Below are 18,967 nucleotides of genomic sequence, written 5' to 3'. Positions count from 1 at the left end.
TTGTCCAGCCAACTTCAAAAAACTCTTACAGTTACCAGGAATGAGATCCTGTCCCTACCTGAGGTTATTGTTAGAAATCATTTAAGCATCAACAGGCCTAAGAATGATTTCACCCAGAACGTCTTTGTGTGTATTATTGTGGATGATAAAAATAAAATCTATATTCTACCAAGTTCAGACAAAGATGTCTGCTATGTGCCATGTGTCTGCTGTGGAAGTATCATAATAACAGGGTCTTTGGAAATGCTGTGAAATCCAAATTATTGAGCTAGGGATGAGTTCTGAATTCAGTTTTCTTCGTTGCCACCATTTCAGAGAGAGAAGTGCAGCATATTATGACAGCAATGGCAGCATCAGATGATCAGAATCAGCTTTGAGCTTGGTTACGTATCTGTGCATGAAGAGAAGTTCAACTGGTCTTCTCACAGAGTTACTGTTTATGTTTTTGAGACTCCTGGGAATATATGATAAAGGGAGTATTTAGCTAATTACAGAGCTGCTTTCCATCTTCCCTGAAGAAAAGGTGTAAGGCCATATTTCTAAATTTCGTCATTTTTTTTGCACCATATTTTGAACAGCACACCAATGATGTGTATAGATTCACCACAAGAATTGGCTTTCTAATAACCCATAGAAAAATATTTGAAGCAGGTTTTATGACTTTTCACCTTTTGCATAGATTTCCTTTTGTCTTCGTTCTTATGTCTGCATGGCTTTAGCAAGTAGTTTTCCAGGGTGTCTGCTACTTTCACAATAATTGGTTTGTAATATCAACAGAAGTTGCTGAAGAAATATCACACGCTTAGGAGTTTATTTCGCATGGGAGAAGGACAAGGATATATATTAACTTAAGCTTCCTCTTTCAACCATTAATCATTAGAAAAAATTAGAGTAGAGGAGGAAACAAAACTGTCTTCAGAGAGACCATCTTAGAAGAGTTCCCTGAGACAATAAATAACCCATGGGGAATGCCACAGAGATGATAATGACCCAACCATATTCTCACACACCCAAAATGTCACTTACTTGTTGAAATGCTCTAAGAATATGAGGCTAGTAGAAGTCCCTATAATGGTTGTCAGTCCCCCAATGGTTGCTGCATAGGAGATGCTTAGTGAGAGGCATTTACAGACCATGTGGTCATGTCTGGACTGATACCGGTATTTAGTGCTCAGGTCCGGTTCTGAGGGCTTAGGAGGCAGGACCAGTATCTGAGCCTGTGAGGAGATACACCAACCAAGGAGAACAGGAGTTTAGAACAGCAACCCAACTTTTTCTAATGCCATGGTGCTACTGGTCCCAAAGAAACAATAGGTTTGCATAAAAGGGAGCAAGCTTCTTTCTTCATCAGTATTAGTTGGGATCAGAGCTAGAAACCTGTCCAGGAGCCTGAAGTTTCCTGTCCTGAGGCAGAAATGTAGGACAAACAGTAATCAGGCTTCTGGCCATGGTATGGGTCAACTCTAGTTCTTACTGGAGTCTCAGCTGGATACCAAAAGCCTTTGTGGGTTGCAGAGGCAGGATGCCAGCACTGCAGTAGAAGGAATTTATAATCCTTGAGACTTATGAGCAGCCACCAGACAAATGCTTGGTGGACTATTTGCACTCATACTGGCTTAGGGCCTCTCATTAAGAATGGAGTGTTAGGACTCTCAGAAAGTGCATGAAACAGGCTGAGCAATGTTGATATGAAAGAAAAAGCTACAGAAAAAGATATTGCTCCAAAAGTTTTCTTAATAGTGACAGGAAAGACTCCATGTTAGTAAATCAAGCACATGGAAATTGGTAAAAAAAGGTACAGCACTTCAGAGCACTTAGCATGTAACCCTAGGCTGTAATTTAGAATCAGGAAAAAGATAGCACGGGAGTTAACAAATCTGTTAAATTGTTAATTTGGATTTGGGTTTAGGTCATAAAATAAGTTATGCTGTAGATTCATCATTCTTGTGAGGGTACTCTGGTTCACATCCCTGTAGGTTAAAAGTGAAACAAGTTTACTAGTGGCAAAATAACCATTAAATGCAAATGGAAAATGGATGTAAGAGGAAATCAAATATCAAGAGCAGTGCATTAGCCTTTATTTTAGAAACACATGTTTAGATTCTTTTGAACTGCTAATAAAAATACATATGCTGAGTTTAGGTTAATCCTTTCTGGACATCAACTTATGCCATTTAGGTACTATGTAACAGTAGAAAAAACAGCAGCCACTCATTGGATCCACTCAGGAAAAGTAGAAATACTGCAGTGGAGTGATGTAATGGAGGATTTTGGTAGAGGATATTTGGCAGAACAGAAAGGAGGAGGATACTAAGACTGCCAAACCCAGTTAAATGGTTCATGTCTGCTGTTAGTATGTTGTTGTCCTGGTTTAAGTTAGGACAGAGATAATTTTCCTCCTAGTAGCTGGTAGGGTGCTATGTTTTGGATTAGGATGAGAAGAGCACTGATAACATGCTGATGTTTTAATTGTTGCAGAGCAGTGTTTACACCAGGCCAAGGACTTTTTAGCTTCTCGCTCTGTCCTGCCAGCGAGCAGGCTAGGGGTGCAACAGGAGCTGGGAGGGGACAGACCCAGGACAGCTGACTCAAACTGGCCAAAGGGGTATTCCATACCATCTGATGTCATGCTAAACAATATATAGGGGGGGCCAGCTGCTCGGGGATAGGCTGGGCGTCGGTTGGCAGGTGGTGAGCAATTGCATTGTGCATCAATTGTTTCGTACACATTATTATTAGTAATATTATTATTATTATTATTATTATTGTTATTATTATTTTCCTGTCTTAATAAACTGTCTTTATCTCAACTCACAGGCTTCACTTTCCCGTTTCTCTCCTCCATCCCAGAGAGGGAGGGGGGAGGGTGAGCGAACGGCTGTGTGGTGTTTAGCTGCCAGCCGGGTTAAACCACAACAGTTGTGTGTCAGGAAATGATGTTTTTTTTTGTGTTGCAGTATTTTCCAGGAAGACTTTGTAGAAATAAAGTGGGTAGAACAATCAAACAAGGGAAACTTGTGGTCATTAAACTGAAGATAAAGCTAAATGAATTGTACTAGCCATTAGGAAATATCTTACTGGGGAAAGGCCCTTCAAAAATATCTGTGCTGGGGGTGTCTAAATAGGAGCATAGGGCTCAGCATAGGGCTAAAATGTGACTGCTGTTAAGTTGATGGAAAGTAATTCCATACAAAGTGGCTTACAAGGAACAACGTTGATGCAGTGGTGAGCAGATATGTTCATCTCTGTCTTTTCCTTCATCCTCCATGTCTAACATTTCCTTACCTGAGGTAGGTGCTGCCCGTTGCTCTTGGAATTCACCGTTCCATTAGGATTGGCTATCATGTGCACATTATTCATACTCTGTAGGGAGGCAAATGCCTTTAGATTAGCTTTTCTTCTGTTCCTGGAGACACTTAGATTACAACAGATGATGCTTTGCAAAGGTCATGGGCTGTGGGCTTTTAAAACAAAACAAAATAAAACAAAACAAACAACAGCAATGACAACAAAAAATTCTAAAAGTTCAGCGATAAATTTTATACTGGAAAAAACCCATATAATTTTAAAATACTGTTTTTATTTTAAAGTGATGTTAAAATTCAGATTATAATAAGTTTAGGTTTTCTCCTTCTGCCATGTAAGAGAACCTAACAGATCCCTTGCTAGAGACTATGGCTTTGTAAGAAATGTAGTTTGTTCTAATCTATCAAAGCATCTCAGATGCAGAGACTGACAATAACTAGACTTTAAAAGATCTTATCTGAGCTTGGTAAAATTTGAGAGTCTGTATGGAGTTGTTAATTTTCTGACTGGGTCTTTGGCTTTCCAACAACATATACAACAAACCCTACAAAGTTACTGTTCCCCATCTTGATTTGTGAAAGCAGGCTGATAGGTTAAATACAAAGTGGGACATTTTGTACTATTCACTTTCTGCCAACAACCACTTTTTTTTTTTTTTTTTTAAATAAAGGAAACCTAAGTTTGTTGTAGAGCTATGTAGACTGTGCTCTGATGGCATTACCAGGCAGTGTAGCTCAGAAGATACAGGTACTACCTATGACAATACCTTTGAATTCATCAAGGATCTGAAGTCAGTAGTAGTAGCACTAAAAATAAAGAAAGGAAAATATGCTTTAAAAATGCCTCTTCACCCAGCTCCCCCAAAAGGTACAAATCATTGGTAGGAAGGGCAATATCTGCAGAACTAGTGCCTACTGAAATGGTGAGGAATAACATTTATTAGTATCTCTTTTGTGGTATCTTGGGCAGATATATTAGAAGAGTCATTATGTTCCATAGCTCTGCCTCTAACCTAGTAGCAATGGGGTTCCACTTCCATGTAAGTAAAAATAAGTATTCTTGGTAGTGTACACTACATTCTAGGAATGGACTCCATTCACAGTGGAGTGAATCACTGGGCAATCCAGTGCTACCACTGTCTTGTTGTACTCTACTTTTTCCTCCACCAGCCTCTTCAACACTTTCTGAGCACCTTCCTGTTCCACATTAAAGTTTTCACTAAAATCTCTCTTGCATGTCATATGGACCATGCAAACATTCCAATGAACTTTTACTTTGCCATTGAAATCATATTTAATTCCAGAAGATGGTCTGCTTTTCTTTTCCAAACAAATTTCAAGCTCTCTCTCAAGTAATACTATTTTAATGATAGCTCTGTTATGAAACTTCTGTTATGAAATATCCCTCACATATTTTTCAATATGGCTTAAAGGAATTAATGGCATAATGTCAGACTGAAAGTTTTATTCTATACTGAAGAAAATATGGTTAGGATTAAAAGAGACAGTGGACAAAATATTGGAGAGGGCAGTAGTCCCCAAACGAATGAGAAAACTATTCAGAACTTGCAAGGTAACTTAAAATCATCAACATGAGCCATCTGGATGATAATATTTGTTTTAAAGCAAATTTTAAATGGTGTGACCATAGCTTGTTTTTCTTTTATTTTGAACTCTTAGAGATAAAATAGAAGGAATTCAAGAAACAATCGTGTATTTCAATCTCATATCTCTTAAGAAGATTTTCCTCGGAATTTACCTGTAGTATAGTTTGAGGACAAGAACTTCATATATTCTCCTATCTGGCTGGTTAATTTGATAACTTGACATTGAAATTAGTCCTTTCCTTGATCTGCCCTTATTCTACCCAAAATAGAGGCCTGGTTGAAACTGTTAGTGATTCAAACTTTGGAATAACCTTGGCTGTACTAAAAGAAATCTTTTACAGGTGTGTGTGTTTGTTTTTTTTTTTCCCTCTTCTGTCATCTGTCTCTTGCATGTTCTTAGCATTCAGAGTTTTCTCAAGAATCTTCTGTAAGTGGATGTTTCTTTCCCTTTATAATGGCCATAGTGTTAAAATAAAATAAAATAAATGAATCCTGGCAAGGTTTCATGAGATCCAGACCATTACATCAATCCTATTTCTCATATAAGCCTTCCTTGTTAGTCACATCTAAAACATTCACTTTTAAGCTTTTGATTGCCCTTCCTGGCTCTATTCCTAGATTCATTTCATTGCAACCTGTGTAGGGTTCAAATCTCCAGTCGTGATGTACAGGGTTCATTCTTACTCCTCATTGATGAAGATAAGCTCCAGTGAAGGTTGGTCATGCTTGTTGCTGAGATCTGTAATGAAGGAAGAGAAAGCAGCTCTTGGGGTAAGAACTGATCTGAGCCCCTGGGCCATGCCACTGAACCTGGAGGTTCAAAAAAGAAAAAAAAAAAAAAGGAAAAAAAAAATCTTGTTTGTCTGAACCTTCTCAGGTACTCTCTGACTGTTATGCAGCATTTTGTTGTGTTGTATTGTCCTCATGACATACTTCTGACAAAAGTTAGATGACATTATTCAGGCTGAAATCTTTGAAATGAAAGAAGAGGTATTTTTTTTTTTTCTTTCCAAATCCTGCTTTCTGGCAAGGAATGAACATTAAAAGCCTCTAAAGTTCTTATCAGTCCAGAAGATTTTTTTTTCACTTTCTTCACAGAGATTTCCTTCTGACCCTGTAAAATTATATGACCTAAGAATTTATGACACACAGATTCCATCTCGTCTCCTAATTCAGCCTAAATAGTTTCCCAGCTCCACTTCTCCCATCACATCTTGAAACTCTCTTTCAGTTTTGAAAGAAATATCATCATGCTAAAAGAAAAAGAATGGACTAGTATCATTGGCAGTACAAATCAGACAGCTCTGGCTGACCTCAGTAGAATTTGACTCATGTGTGTCAATGACTCTCTCTGGTCACTGATAAATAAGAAAAGAATGGCCAGCATTGGCAAATACCTATTGGCTCGTTTTCTTCAATAATGGTGCTGCCTGCAGTACTGATGACATCACGCTCCTCCTCAGCATTCACTAGCTCCTGGAGCACTGCTTCCACAATTGGCATCACCATAGCTGTGGTGGATGTGTTGGAAAGCCACATGGAGAGCACCGTGGTGCAGCACATAAAGCAAAGAAGCAACCTGGAGTACAACACAGTAAGACCTTGAGGCACTTTCACAAATATTAAAGGTTTTCTTACCTAACATTTTTGTTAGACCTATGGTAACTATGTAAGGTCATTTTCTTTTTTTCTTTGTGGGTACCAAAATACTATTCTGTGCTTGGATAAAATGCTGCTTTGTGCTAATAACTGTCACAAGACCATGTATCATTGAAAGCCCTTTGTTGCCTCACTTGGAAACCATCATGTGATGTGAGAAACGCCAATTTTCAGCATTTCGAGGGATACTTTAAGAATCCTTTTGTGTTTGCTAAACAGGCAAAGAAGGAACAGAGAGACTAGGAACAAGGAATCAGTAGAAAATAGGAAGCAATAGAAAAATAAGCCAAGGAGTAAGAGGTGGCAGAAAAATAAATAAATAAATAAATAGAAGTTGAGAATATTTGAAATCTTTCAAACTCTGGAAATAATGGTGGGTAGGAACAGTCTCCTCAAACTGAGCTAGCTTTTCCCTGTGGATTGGAGAAATTTAAGTTATTATATTATCTTTCAAGCTGCTGCTGTGAACCTCAGACTACCCTGAAGTCAAAGTTTCACTCACATGCCTGGCTTTGCTCCAGCCATCATGACCATTCGCAGGGCAATTCTTTTGTGGAGATTCCATTTTTCTACAGAAGCTGCCACACAAATCACACCCACGAGGAGCAAAGTTGTGTTCTTGAAATATTCTGCAGCCACCTGCATTAAAGGCAAGGGAGAAATAATCAATTTAAAAATATCAGTAACTATCCTACACAGAGAACATGCTGAATAACAAGACATATCGTGGGTTTCTGCCCTTACACCAGAAGAATGAGAGGAAGATGGAGAAAATGAAGAATTCATGATTCCTGTTTTCTTTAATTTCTTTTATGTTGCATTTACAAATAACAGTGCTCCATGCCCACTTGTCTGTAGATTTCTCAGCTTTGAAGAGACTGAGAGAAATCTTACTTCTTTGGGCAGGATGTTCACTGCTTGCAGTTAATCATATGCAGTGAGGTCCACACTGAAATAGCCACAAACTTCTGCATTGAGGGCACTTTATTCATGTGCTTCATCTGCTTTTTCTTTATGGAAATATAATTGTCTATCTCATTTGTATTTCTCATGTTCAATTGTCTCTCTGAATACAGCAAGCAAAGGTTATTGTGATGGTCTTTAGACACTGCACCAGAACTTTTCACAGTGGAAATACACCTGCATTGTGTCAGGAAAAGAAGGTGAAGTTTTAAAAAAAAAAAAAAAAAAGGCTTAGGAAAATATTCAGAGACCATGCAGAGAAAACACTCCAAAGCAAAATTCTTGAATGTGGGACTTACTAAGACATGAGAAAATGTTCTGTGAAGCTACTACAAAATTAACAAACAAGAAACAAACCAGAACATTCATGCACACACACACACTTACGTGTGAAAACAAGCTAAATGGGAGAAATAATGTATATAATTGGATGCTTGGAATTTAGCTGAATTTTTTCTTCCTTCCAATGAATTTTTTTCCAAACTATTTCTGGAATATTTTTCTCTAAATATTGGCTCTTCAGTTTAAAACTATTGGTGTAACAAAATGTAGACTCAAGTATTTTAAAGCAATTAAGATCAGTAGAAATAGTATTTCTTCCATTGTCCTCTTCCATAAAAGTTCATGAATGGCACTAATATTTTGTGAATGTTACAGTAAGTGTTAAGCATTTACTTATATTTAACAAATCCCCATGGTGACCTAAATAGACTTGGCCATCATGTCTGTGTGCCAGAAATTTTAAATATCAGGTTTTTTTGGCTTTCTTCCACTGGTTACTTTCTCATTAACTTTATTTATTTTCCTTCTACTTTGTTCAAAAAAATCTTGAACTGAATGAAAGGAATCCATCGAATCAGCAGCACAAAGAATCTGTTGTTTCACTTTATCCTTTTCACAGTCATTTTGGAGAAACAAGTGAATACTAATGTTCTTATTAATACACATGTAGACGCATATAACACCCAGGCTCATGCTCTTAAGCCCCTGTGAGTTATGTGTGGCTCAAACCGCAAAGCTTGAGGCCTAGTTTCTATGGCACCGCAGAAGAGCAGACTGGAAATACTGCAGCATCATCAGCCTTGCTTATTTTAAAATACAGGGTTTTATTTATTTATGTTCCTAAAGTAAATAATATATTCTCTGCAGTAGTCCCACTGCCATTTAATTTGATATTACATTGAATTTCTGTCAGGCTACCCGTAAATTTTCCTTCTCTGATATGCTGCAGAGTTTAGAAATAAAAAAGTGTAACTACTTTAACTTTTTGTTAAGAAAAAAAAAATCAACTGAAAATATTTAACTGTGTTGACATAGAAATGTACCTGGTTATATTACACAGCTGTTACACCATTGGGAGGAATAAGACAGGTCATAAAACTCTTGGTTAATGCTTGACTCAATCCATTTATGGACATGCATGGTATCAGATTGTGTTAGAAATTCAACAACCTTATGGTTTCTTTATATTCTTCTGTGTTCTTTATCTGTATTTCTAGTCCTTAAAAACCAAGTGTTATTCCCCTCCCTCCCCTCCTTCTGAGAGAAAGAGAGAAAAGTGAGAAAAAAACTGTAGATGAAATCAAAGAAATTCTTGGCATATCATGAAAGAAAATGACATTCAAGAGAAACTCAAGTAAGCAAATTCAGAACTGATCAAAGAGACTTTTTTATACAGCTACTCCTTTGCCTTAGAACTGATGACTACAAGGCAACTCTAGGGTTACAGCTTGTAAAAAGGATTCAACATTTACCTGGATATTAAAATTATTTAGTTTTATACAGCAAATGGTAATAGTTTTTAGAATGTGTAGCCTCATGCTTTTACACATCATCTATAAGTCATGTAAATCTTCCAACTATTACTAAAAGGAAACTTTTCACTTTATCCCATAAGTGCTGTTTATACAATTTTGGAGGAGAGGAAATGTCATATCTTTAGGTGGAGTAGGCAATGGGCATTGCTGGTGATGCAGTAGCTGATAGGATGGACACACCTCTTGGCTACTACGGCCTTTCCTATGTCTAGCTTTCTTCCGCAGAAGAAAGTGCTGGTTGGCCCAAGTTACACATTATAAGAAGTACACTTCTTCCTCCCAGTCTTGCTAGTCCACTAATATTTGTTTTCTTCAAATAATTAACCGTGAGTAACAAGTTGAAATGACAAAAAAGTGCACACTGGTCTGACCTCACTGGACTTCATGACTCCAAAAAGTGGATATAGGAAAGCAGGAATTAAGGCTGCTGCACCCAGAGGTACTGCTTCAGAAACCCAATATACAGCTGTCACGATCAGCACGTAGGCACATGAGGCTTCCTGTAGGGAGAAAGCACTGAGGTTACATGTTGTTGCCATACCACCTATTGTGAAGGTGTTCATGGGACTCATCAATTTGTGGGTGTCTGGACTAAAAGAACTCAACAAGAACTATATAAGGACCTCCTAAATTACATCTTTTTGAGTATTAAACCTAGGCTACCACCTGAAAGGACAGTTCCTAAAGAAGATGCTGCTAATGAAAGTCTTTGCATACATACTAGGGCAAAACCTTGGGGTAACTTCATTTATCAGCAAAATAATGGTTCCGAGTACACTGATGGTTTTCTTTGATTTAAATAACCCAATACTTACCAAAGTTATATTCATGACTCCTCAGACTGGGTCTGTGAAGCCTGTAATATATCTACCTGGCTTTTTCCCCAGTATTGGGCAAGTGAAGGAAATAGGAGCTTTCAGGCAGATGAGAACATTTGCATTTGCAGTAGCATCGATAAAGCTACACAATGTCTCTTCTTGGAAATACTCTGACAGTTTACTTTTTTAGGCATTATGAAATACTTTTTTTTTTTTTTTCAGGCAATTTTATTTTCTCAGGCAATTTCTGCAGACCCTTGGGAAAAGACCATTGTCCCAAAGGACTTAGGGGCCACTCGATCACAGAGTTAATCAAGAAAATTTGCTACTGTCCAGGGTTCTGGGAAACAAAGCCGCCATGACAATGTTGTGCTGAGCATTCCAAGAGAGCTGGTGAAAGGTGGAGTAAGTCTGGTCCACTTTTTAGAAAGATATGTCTTTATTTGTGTCATTCAGTAGGGCTCTCTTTAGGCTCAGTTTGCTATGCTTAGAAACCTAGGAATATTTCCTGTTAATAATTACAGAAATTACCTTAAAGAAAAAGTTATTCTTTTCCTTTTCTCAAATTTGCAGCCAGACCCTTCATTGGGGTTAACTATGGAAGTTCATATTGTTCTATGGAAGCTGATTTACACCAGCTATTAATTTTCCTATTCTTCATCAATCCCTGGATGTTTCATATGACCATATTGAGTCACGAAGATTCACATCTCACAATGGCTATTATTTAGAAAATTCATTGTTCATAAATGGCTATTTCACTGTATTCAAGTACAGCTTCTTTACTTTTGTTTCCTGACTGGATGATTCCCAAATTAATCAGCTTTCAAGAAGTCACACAAGATATTCCCACGTGTCCTTGTGCAAATCATTAGGTATGTATAACACTTTTTTTTTTTTAATCAGTTTTGTGAACAAGGTGGCAAAGCTAAGTCTATGCAGAAATGTGTATTCACTGGAATGAATCAATAGCTTGTATTTAAATTCAAGCTTATACATCTCCTTTTTACAATACTCCTAATGTACGAAGATACACATTCAGCTGTTCCTTTTTTCTTTTTCAGTACCACTTATAGTAATAACAGGCAGACACATTCCAGAGAAAAATTTTAAGATAGACTATTATGTATTGTTTTCTTCACATGCTTAGAAATTGCTGCCAAGCTTACTCAGAAACCTGGGTTTAAATTAGCTGCCAGACTTTGTTCCGACTCCTGTTTCAGAAAAGTATAACATGAAGTAGTTCTAATTAAAATAACTAGGGCCGCAAAACTAAATGAAAAGATGATATCAGGAAAAATAATTTCCTTGAATCGGGTAAAGTCTAATGATTTTAGGGACAATTAAGAGTATCTGTAATGCTATTAGACAAGTTGAGAAATTGAATTCTGTATTGTTATTTCATGGGTAGAAAAGTACCTGTATTTTTGAGTGTTCTGAAATATTCTGAACTACACAGAAACATGCATACTTCTTTCTCTTCTTTAATTATTACAAAACAGTGGTTTAGGTTTTAAGGTAGCCAAAACAGATTTCATTAGCCCTCTATGATCAAGTCCTTCAACAAAATATTACACTAAAAGATTTTATTGCACTTGTAGCATTGTTGCTACTGAGAAGAACTTGTAAGAGAGGCTAGAGGAGATTGTGTTTGAATGAATGGGATCAGGGGGATTTTTATTTTTTAATATTCATGAATTATGGAGCATGCATTTTACAAAATAGCATTGCTACACTCTTTGAAACTCTCAGAGTGATTGAAAACAAATTTTGGATTACAGATTTGCCCACTTAAGGATGAACAATACACATCTTGCATGCATGCATGTGTTTGATCCGTGAAAAAAAAAAAAATCAACAAAAAAACCCTCAGTTCAGTTCAGCGTCTGGTCTACCGTCTTTGAGCTGATAGGATCACACTGTAATTCCCTCCCTTCAGCCTGTATACATAAAAACAAAAGTGAACAAAAATGTGCCATCTGTTACTATTCAGACTGTTCTGTGCATCAGGCTCCATCCCCCAGATGTGGCATGTCAACCTGTCAGCATCACCTAATGCTTCAGGTCTCACAGCTTACAGCACTTCTTGCTGCCTTTTGAGGAACAGCCCATGGTTTGGCACAGGATCAGTGGTCTCAGGAGATCTTGGCCACTACTGACTCTATTGATGTGATACTCTATGGTATCACTATTGGCTTTTTGAAAAAATGTAGATAAAGATAAAAAATAAGGTAGAAATGCTCCCCCATTACTGTTAACAATGAAGGAAATTAAGACAGGATGAAAAAGACCCATATACCGGAAAGCACAGACTGTTCGTTTGTTTTTCTGTACGTGTCATGGCCTGAAAGGTGCTTATGGGTGCCCCACACTTGCTATAAAAGTCATAGTGCAGGTATAAGTTTTGGAAAGGAAGAATAATTCAAAATTTTTTCCCAGGTGTATTTTTTTCCAATCTTTTTTTTTTTTTTTTGGTCACAAAATACTAGAAAAGAAAATGTGTATATAATTTCCTGTAAATCTTATCTCCAAACAGTTTTGAGTCCTCGTGCTCCCTTTGATGTCTCTTGCTACCACACATGTAATGGTACTTTGACATTTCCAATGTTGTGCTGATATCAACAAGGAAGATGCAAGATGAAACACAAGTATAATTCACCTAGCCATTCTGAACCCTATAAGACAGAAAGCTACTATAATTGTCTGGTGAATGAAAATATAAGTCAGCAGGCAACAAATTTAATATTCAGGTTTAAGAAGTAATCTTAGTCAATGGGTTGTAACAAAGTAAATACTACACTAAGACACTTGAATAGTGTCCTGTTAACCGAGTTTATTAGGTGTAGATGTTTTCTTAATGGTATTACAAACTTTTGTCCAGCTCTGGGTCAGGTTCACAGCTATGCTCTAACTTCTGTGGTCATTTGCTTATAAACAAAGTGAATCTAAAGCATCATCTGATGACTTTTCATATCACTTTGCAGTAAAGCAACACTACAAGGTGCAGAATAATAGTGCAGAGGAACACATGCTGTATAATAGCAGTTCTTGCAGCAATACTGTCAGTGAACTTCTGTTCCAAAACCCACATGATGCTATTACAATTCCCTTGGTTATTAGAGTTTCCTTATTACATCCTGTGCCTCTGATTCCAGCAGGGAGTGAACATGAATAACAACATTAAGTGCAGTGAATCTCATGTTGCTTAAGAGAGGTTCTCAAGGGATATGAAGCATGCTACCATTACAGTGCCATATAAGCATATCACAGAGAATCTGTTCATGTCATCCTTTCAGAGACACTGGGGGAGATGAAACCCTTTTAAACACACATTTCTGTAAAAAAGTGTGCATTACTGTTCTCTGGAGAAGGCATGATTGTCATTCATTCCTTCTCAAGACAGAAGAGATGAAAAGCTACTATAAGAGTGCAGCTGAGATATACATTGAAGTTTCAAGCAGGAAAACTCATTCATACTGCAACATATCATTTGTACTAGCATTTCCTTTCTGTGAATCCTGTTTTTTCCTTCCCAATAAAAACCTATATCTTTAATTTTGAAAATTGCTATACAATTTCTAATCCTTTGCATTTCAATTTGATAAAGTAGTAGTATTCATAAATCCTCTGGTGCTAGAAGGAAGAATTAATCTTTAACAGGGTAGAGGAAGGAATGGAAATTGCTGCACCAGATTTATGTCTAGCTCTGTGGAAGCCACAGCTGCAGAATATTTAACATGTTGCAAATGCTGATAAGTTAAACATCACCATCTCTATAAGGTAGGAAACTTTTTTTTTTTTTTTTAAATGTTTGACAACTGCAGAGACATGCACAGAGAGGAGTTGTAGCCAGTAGTGGATGCCATGTTTCGTCCTACATGTCTGTCATTGAGTCCTAGTTCTTCACTCACTTGAACAGCTGTCCTCTAAACTCACATCCAATTTAAAGTCCATCCATGCATACTTGTTATTAAAAACTAAAACACTGGAAGTATTCATTTTAAACACCTCTCTCTAAAGAAAATTTTATTGGAAATGTTCTGTTTTCCACTTCCAACCAAACACTGTTGTAGAAAAAGAAGAGATACAGTGTCTCTGCCTTAAAATAGTGCTTCACCTGGTTCTTCAGCTCTGCCTGTGACATTACTCATGCTATCTCTGGTTGTTACTGTGATGACTGCTCAATGACTTGTATTTCACACTACTTCAAATTCGAGCCCTTTTTTCTAAGAGCATTTTTTGTTGTGTTTTTTTTTTTGTTTGTTCTCAATCCTTGCCTTACTTTTTGACTACTGCAAGCTTATCCAGCAAAACTGCCTACTGTACTCAGAGGTTTGTGAAAAAGAAAAAGAAAATGTACTTACACTGCTGGTGTATAACAGTGGCAGAGGAAGCAGCAGAAGTGGAATGAAAACCACGAGTAAGAGATTTCTGGATCGGAGAATCTCCTTTACCATTGCCATATTCCTTTAATTCCCAGTGGCTTTCTTCTCCTTGGGTTTCTTCTTGGGTTCCTCAGATAGTCCAGTTTCCACTCCACATTTTCCTTCACCTTTGCCTGGATTTCCCTGAAAGGGCTCTCTCTGCCTCGTTTCCTATTTCCACCAAATCAATTCAAACAGCTTTCTTAATTTGCTTATTATTCTTGCTGTTGTTTTGAAAAGAAACCCTAATGATTTTTCTATTAAAAAGGCATTCAGTTTATGTAGGGCTCATCAGCACATCCAAATGATTATCACAACATAGCAGGCAGAGTTTTGTAAATTGGAGCATAATGGTCTTTTGACATTTTTTCTTCTAATTCAGAATCACAGATATAGCTGTATTTCATCCTTACCCACGTGTTTTGAAAGTTTTTTTTTCTTTTATCATCTGATTTCCGGCAATGTAACTCCTATTTCATAGACTGGATGAGATATCTTTTGGGATGCTTCTTTTTCTCCTGTTAATTAGTCTGAATGTCTCAAACATATGTTTCTGTTCTGCTGGAAAATAATTAATTGTATTTTTTTCTTAAAAAACACAAACAAACACAAACACACACAAACAAACATACATACAAACAAACAAAAACCAACTAACTCCAACTCCTTATATCTTCTCTGTTCAGATTTTGTCTCTGCTATAATTTTGGCTTCTACTTTGAATCTACCTTTAGCCCACTTTTGCCCCGAGCTTGGAATTCACAGGGTAGCAATTCCAACACAGATTATACTTGGTCTCAAGATTAAAAAAAAAAAAAAAAGTCTTAAAAGGGTTTGTTCTTTTTTTTTTTTTCCCCACCCCTTTAATTCGCCAATGAGGACTGCAGAATACTGTATTTGCTCCACCCATTATCCAAAACGCAGTCACAAATTTTGAGAAAATCAGCAGACTCCTCTTTCTGACACATACACAAATGTTGAAAAAGATTTTTTTATTTTTTTTTCAATTGATGAACGGTTTGTTATTGTTTCAAGGTTCCAGTACTGATAAACAAATAATCATTGTTTTCTGGACAGTACCTTTTGTCTTTCATGGTTTTTTCATCTTGACCCTTGAATGCCTCTTATTCATAAAGCATGGACATTGATTCATGTGCCTTCAGTAACACTAGGATCCCAACTCAAACTCAGAATTTTTAGGCTCTCTACTCTGGTCTTTTGGAGGAACATTTCTACTGCTCTTCAGTGGTTTCTTTGTGGAAGAGAAAGTACTGCAGAATTATGAGTGAATACATTGACCCAGGTACAACCTGCAGACATCCATTTGCCCTGGATCTCACTAGATGTTATGCACCTGGGGTTTTCCATGCTCCCAAACATATTCACCTTGCCTATTGTCCCCCCATACTCTGCTAATCAGACAGAAGATGAGCTCCCCCAGCTGAGCTGGGATACTACTGTGACATTGAGTCCTGGAGGACTGGAAAAGGCAGACCTGTGCCAGATGAGACTGCCTCAGCGTATGAGTCTGATGTGCAGCTTGAATTCTTCCTAAAATTCATAACTGTATCTGAGACTATGTAATGTTTCTATGCCTTGAAACTAATGTCAAGCAACAGCACCTTGAGAGCCTTCAGGCAAGTTTAGCAATTAGATCTGGAAGCAAAAATTTAATTAATGTGAAGATTTTGGGTTGTACAATCCAGCCAGGGAATTTATGTCTCTTTTTGGCAGTTGTTTTACAAAAATATATAAAACAAAACAAAACAAACAAACAAACAAACAAAAACAAGACAAAACCCAAAAGAATTATTAAAATACTCAAAATTTATTATCATTATTATAAATTTAAAATGTGTTATTTCACTTTTTCAAGATCTGGAAGGTCAAAGGCTGGATAAAATTTTATATTAGAGACAATGACTTTTTACTCCATGAAAGAAGGACCATCTGTAAACATGACTCAGTCTGAAGAAATGAGAAGCAAGCTGAGCTAGGGATAGCCAACAATCTTCTATCTATCTTTCTCTTTTTGGAGCAGACAACCTGCACATGCATCTTAAGCAATACTAAAGGAGGGAAGCTGCCCTAAACTCAGAGATCTGCCCTGAGGCAGAGTGTTCCTTCCCACAAGAACTCTGGAAAAAGGAGACACCCTTGTTCCCATTTATTACCTCATCCTGCTCCTTAGAGGGAAGAGCTATGCTCTCTTCTCTCCTGTACTGTTGATTGCACAGTTTCACAGACTGAAATAACCTGTTTTCCTTTCTGCCAGTCATTAAATAGCAAATCTGCTGCTGAAATCAATACAATGGATAAACAGTTAGTTTTATGCAAAATATTTTTATTATTACATTAATGTTTTTCTGTTAAATTAACTTGGGCAGTCCAAGCACATTCCTGAGGAATAAATCTCTTTTCCTACACTACGCAGAGTAATGCAAGGGCTGAAACAAACTCAGAAATATTTTATTTTCTGTTCAGGAGATAAAGGTTTCAACTACCAATTTGCAAGGTATGTACACCATAGGGGATGATTACCCATCTTTCATAACTATCTCTAATTCTTTTCCAAAGAGCCTATGATACTTACTGATGGTTAAACCCTCACTGCTTTACAGTTCTGTTGTGGGATGAGGAGGGTAGCTGGGAAGTATTTCTGTGGATGATCACTGCCAGCAACTAATACTTGCTGTGGTGCTCTTTTCTGTTCTTTGCATATTTGGAGTCACTGGCTGTGAGGGATTTAAGAGTTGCTGTTCCAGGTTCTTCCAGCAAGCAGTGATTCAGGGAGCCAAGAATCAGTAGAGCTCGAAAGGCAGGAATGTCTGGCATTCCCTCTCCCCCTGTTTGTAAAGCATAGGGCAGGAAGAAAACACAAACAGATCAACAGTTTATACTGAAGGCTTTAAAAGGCATGTGAGTTGTAGCACAAGGCTGCTTTGAGGGTGCTGAACTGTGTGTGCAAGTACAGAAAATGGATATATTTGTGGCTGAGGTTTCCAGTTTCCTTTTATGTAAACCAGTAAGGTTTTGAAGATGGCCAGCAAAAGTCTTAAGGTGTAAAAATGCATCTACACATATGCGTGTATACATGCAATGATGTACACCCATGCATGTTGATACTGTAACTGCTAGGGAGGAACAGGATTGACTCTGACTTTTATATGCCCTTTTTCCAGCTATTTATGCCATTTCTAGCCTGCCCCTAAGGCCGCTGCAGTTCCACATTCCCATGGGTGATTGCCAAGCCCAATATGCTCTGACTGCTTGCAATGTTGGTTTGCTGCAGCCACTTGGTTAGCTACAACCAGGTGATGCTGGATGGACTTTTTCAGCTCCAGTCCTTGGAGTATCCTTGTTAAAGGACATGGAGTTTATTGCTCCTTTGTTCAAGTGATACAGAAGCAATTAAGCATGTCTCAGAACTGGGTTTAGGGTCTTCAGCTGCCCTGTAGAGTCTCATGTTTTTGTGATTTGAACCAATCTCCTTAAGATATTTTTTAAATAGATAGAGAGTGCTGGTATGAAAGAATGAAATATGCTCAGCTTTTTTTTCCCCATACTCTGGAAGAAGAAACACGTTTAATATTGATGGAGAAACAGCATTTGTATAACTTGTTGACAAAAATCTGTGGGTTTGCTGTAGAAAAGTTTAGATTTAGATCTTTCATTGCTAGTCACCTGTGTCACAAGATAGATCTCCTTTTCCTGTCCATTACAGCCACATCTTCCATGATATATATATTTTTTTCCAATTTGTAATAATCTGCTGCACTAATTCTACAAACAGGTTTTGCTATAAACAAGTACTGTTTTTCCTCTGTTCACAAATTCATGATTTCCAATGCTGGACTGATGAACAGCCTCTTCTGCTAGATGGTTGGATATAATTGTTCCCTGAGTGAATAAAAAGAATTATTCCATGCGCATACATACAGACACATGCACAAACATGCACACACATATACACAGGTGAACAGTTTAATTTACAATCAAAAATGAGCCACACTGATGAATTCAGCACCAGGTATGTTTTAATCCACCTTCTTCCCTTGCCTCAGAGGGATTCTGAAGCACTAGTTTAGATGATATGTGTTCAAGTGATAGAATCAGGAAAATATTGTCATTGTTAAATTAAACAGGGCTTTTGTTTTGCCTTTGACTCCACTGAGGACAAATCCACGTTCTATTCAAAAACAAAGGAGCAGAAGCAAAGTCATGTGCAAACAGTGAAAGAGTCATTGCAGACTGTTTGGAAGGGCAGTTCTGGGGAGCAGGGAATATGTTCACAGGCATTGTTTGCTGCTGGTGTTCACAATGCCCTTTGTCTTCTACAAATGTTATTGTGATTAAAAATTGGCTCAGCCAAAT

At 37.5% G+C, this 18,967-nt stretch overlaps 1 protein-coding gene across 1 annotated transcript in view; it reads right to left on the bottom strand.

Moving 5' to 3' along the window:
• Window positions 1–18,462, bottom strand: part of SLC13A4 (solute carrier family 13 member 4) — a 28,674-nt gene extending 10,212 nt beyond the window's left edge. Inside the window, exons 1-8 of the mRNA XM_080593784.1 lie at window positions 14,534–18,462; window positions 9,723–9,851; window positions 7,074–7,210; window positions 6,310–6,491; window positions 5,597–5,651; window positions 4,073–4,112; window positions 3,286–3,363; window positions 1,027–1,217 (exon numbers count right to left, since the gene is read on the bottom strand). Of these exons, the coding sequence (XP_080449910.1) occupies window positions 1,027–1,217; window positions 3,286–3,363; window positions 4,073–4,112; window positions 5,597–5,651; window positions 6,310–6,491; window positions 7,074–7,210; window positions 9,723–9,851; window positions 14,534–14,632 (911 nt within the window). The 5' untranslated portion in view covers window positions 14,633–18,462. The remainder of the gene's footprint in view (window positions 1–1,026; window positions 1,218–3,285; window positions 3,364–4,072; window positions 4,113–5,596; window positions 5,652–6,309; window positions 6,492–7,073; window positions 7,211–9,722; window positions 9,852–14,533) is intronic.
• Between the last annotated feature and the right edge of the window lie 505 nt (window positions 18,463–18,967).

Source organism: Anser brachyrhynchus (genome assembly GCF_964034855.1).
Source record: "Anser brachyrhynchus genome assembly, chromosome: 1".
NCBI lineage: Eukaryota > Metazoa > Chordata > Aves > Anseriformes > Anatidae > Anser > Anser brachyrhynchus.
This window is presented reverse-complemented; position numbering and strand designations above follow the sequence as displayed.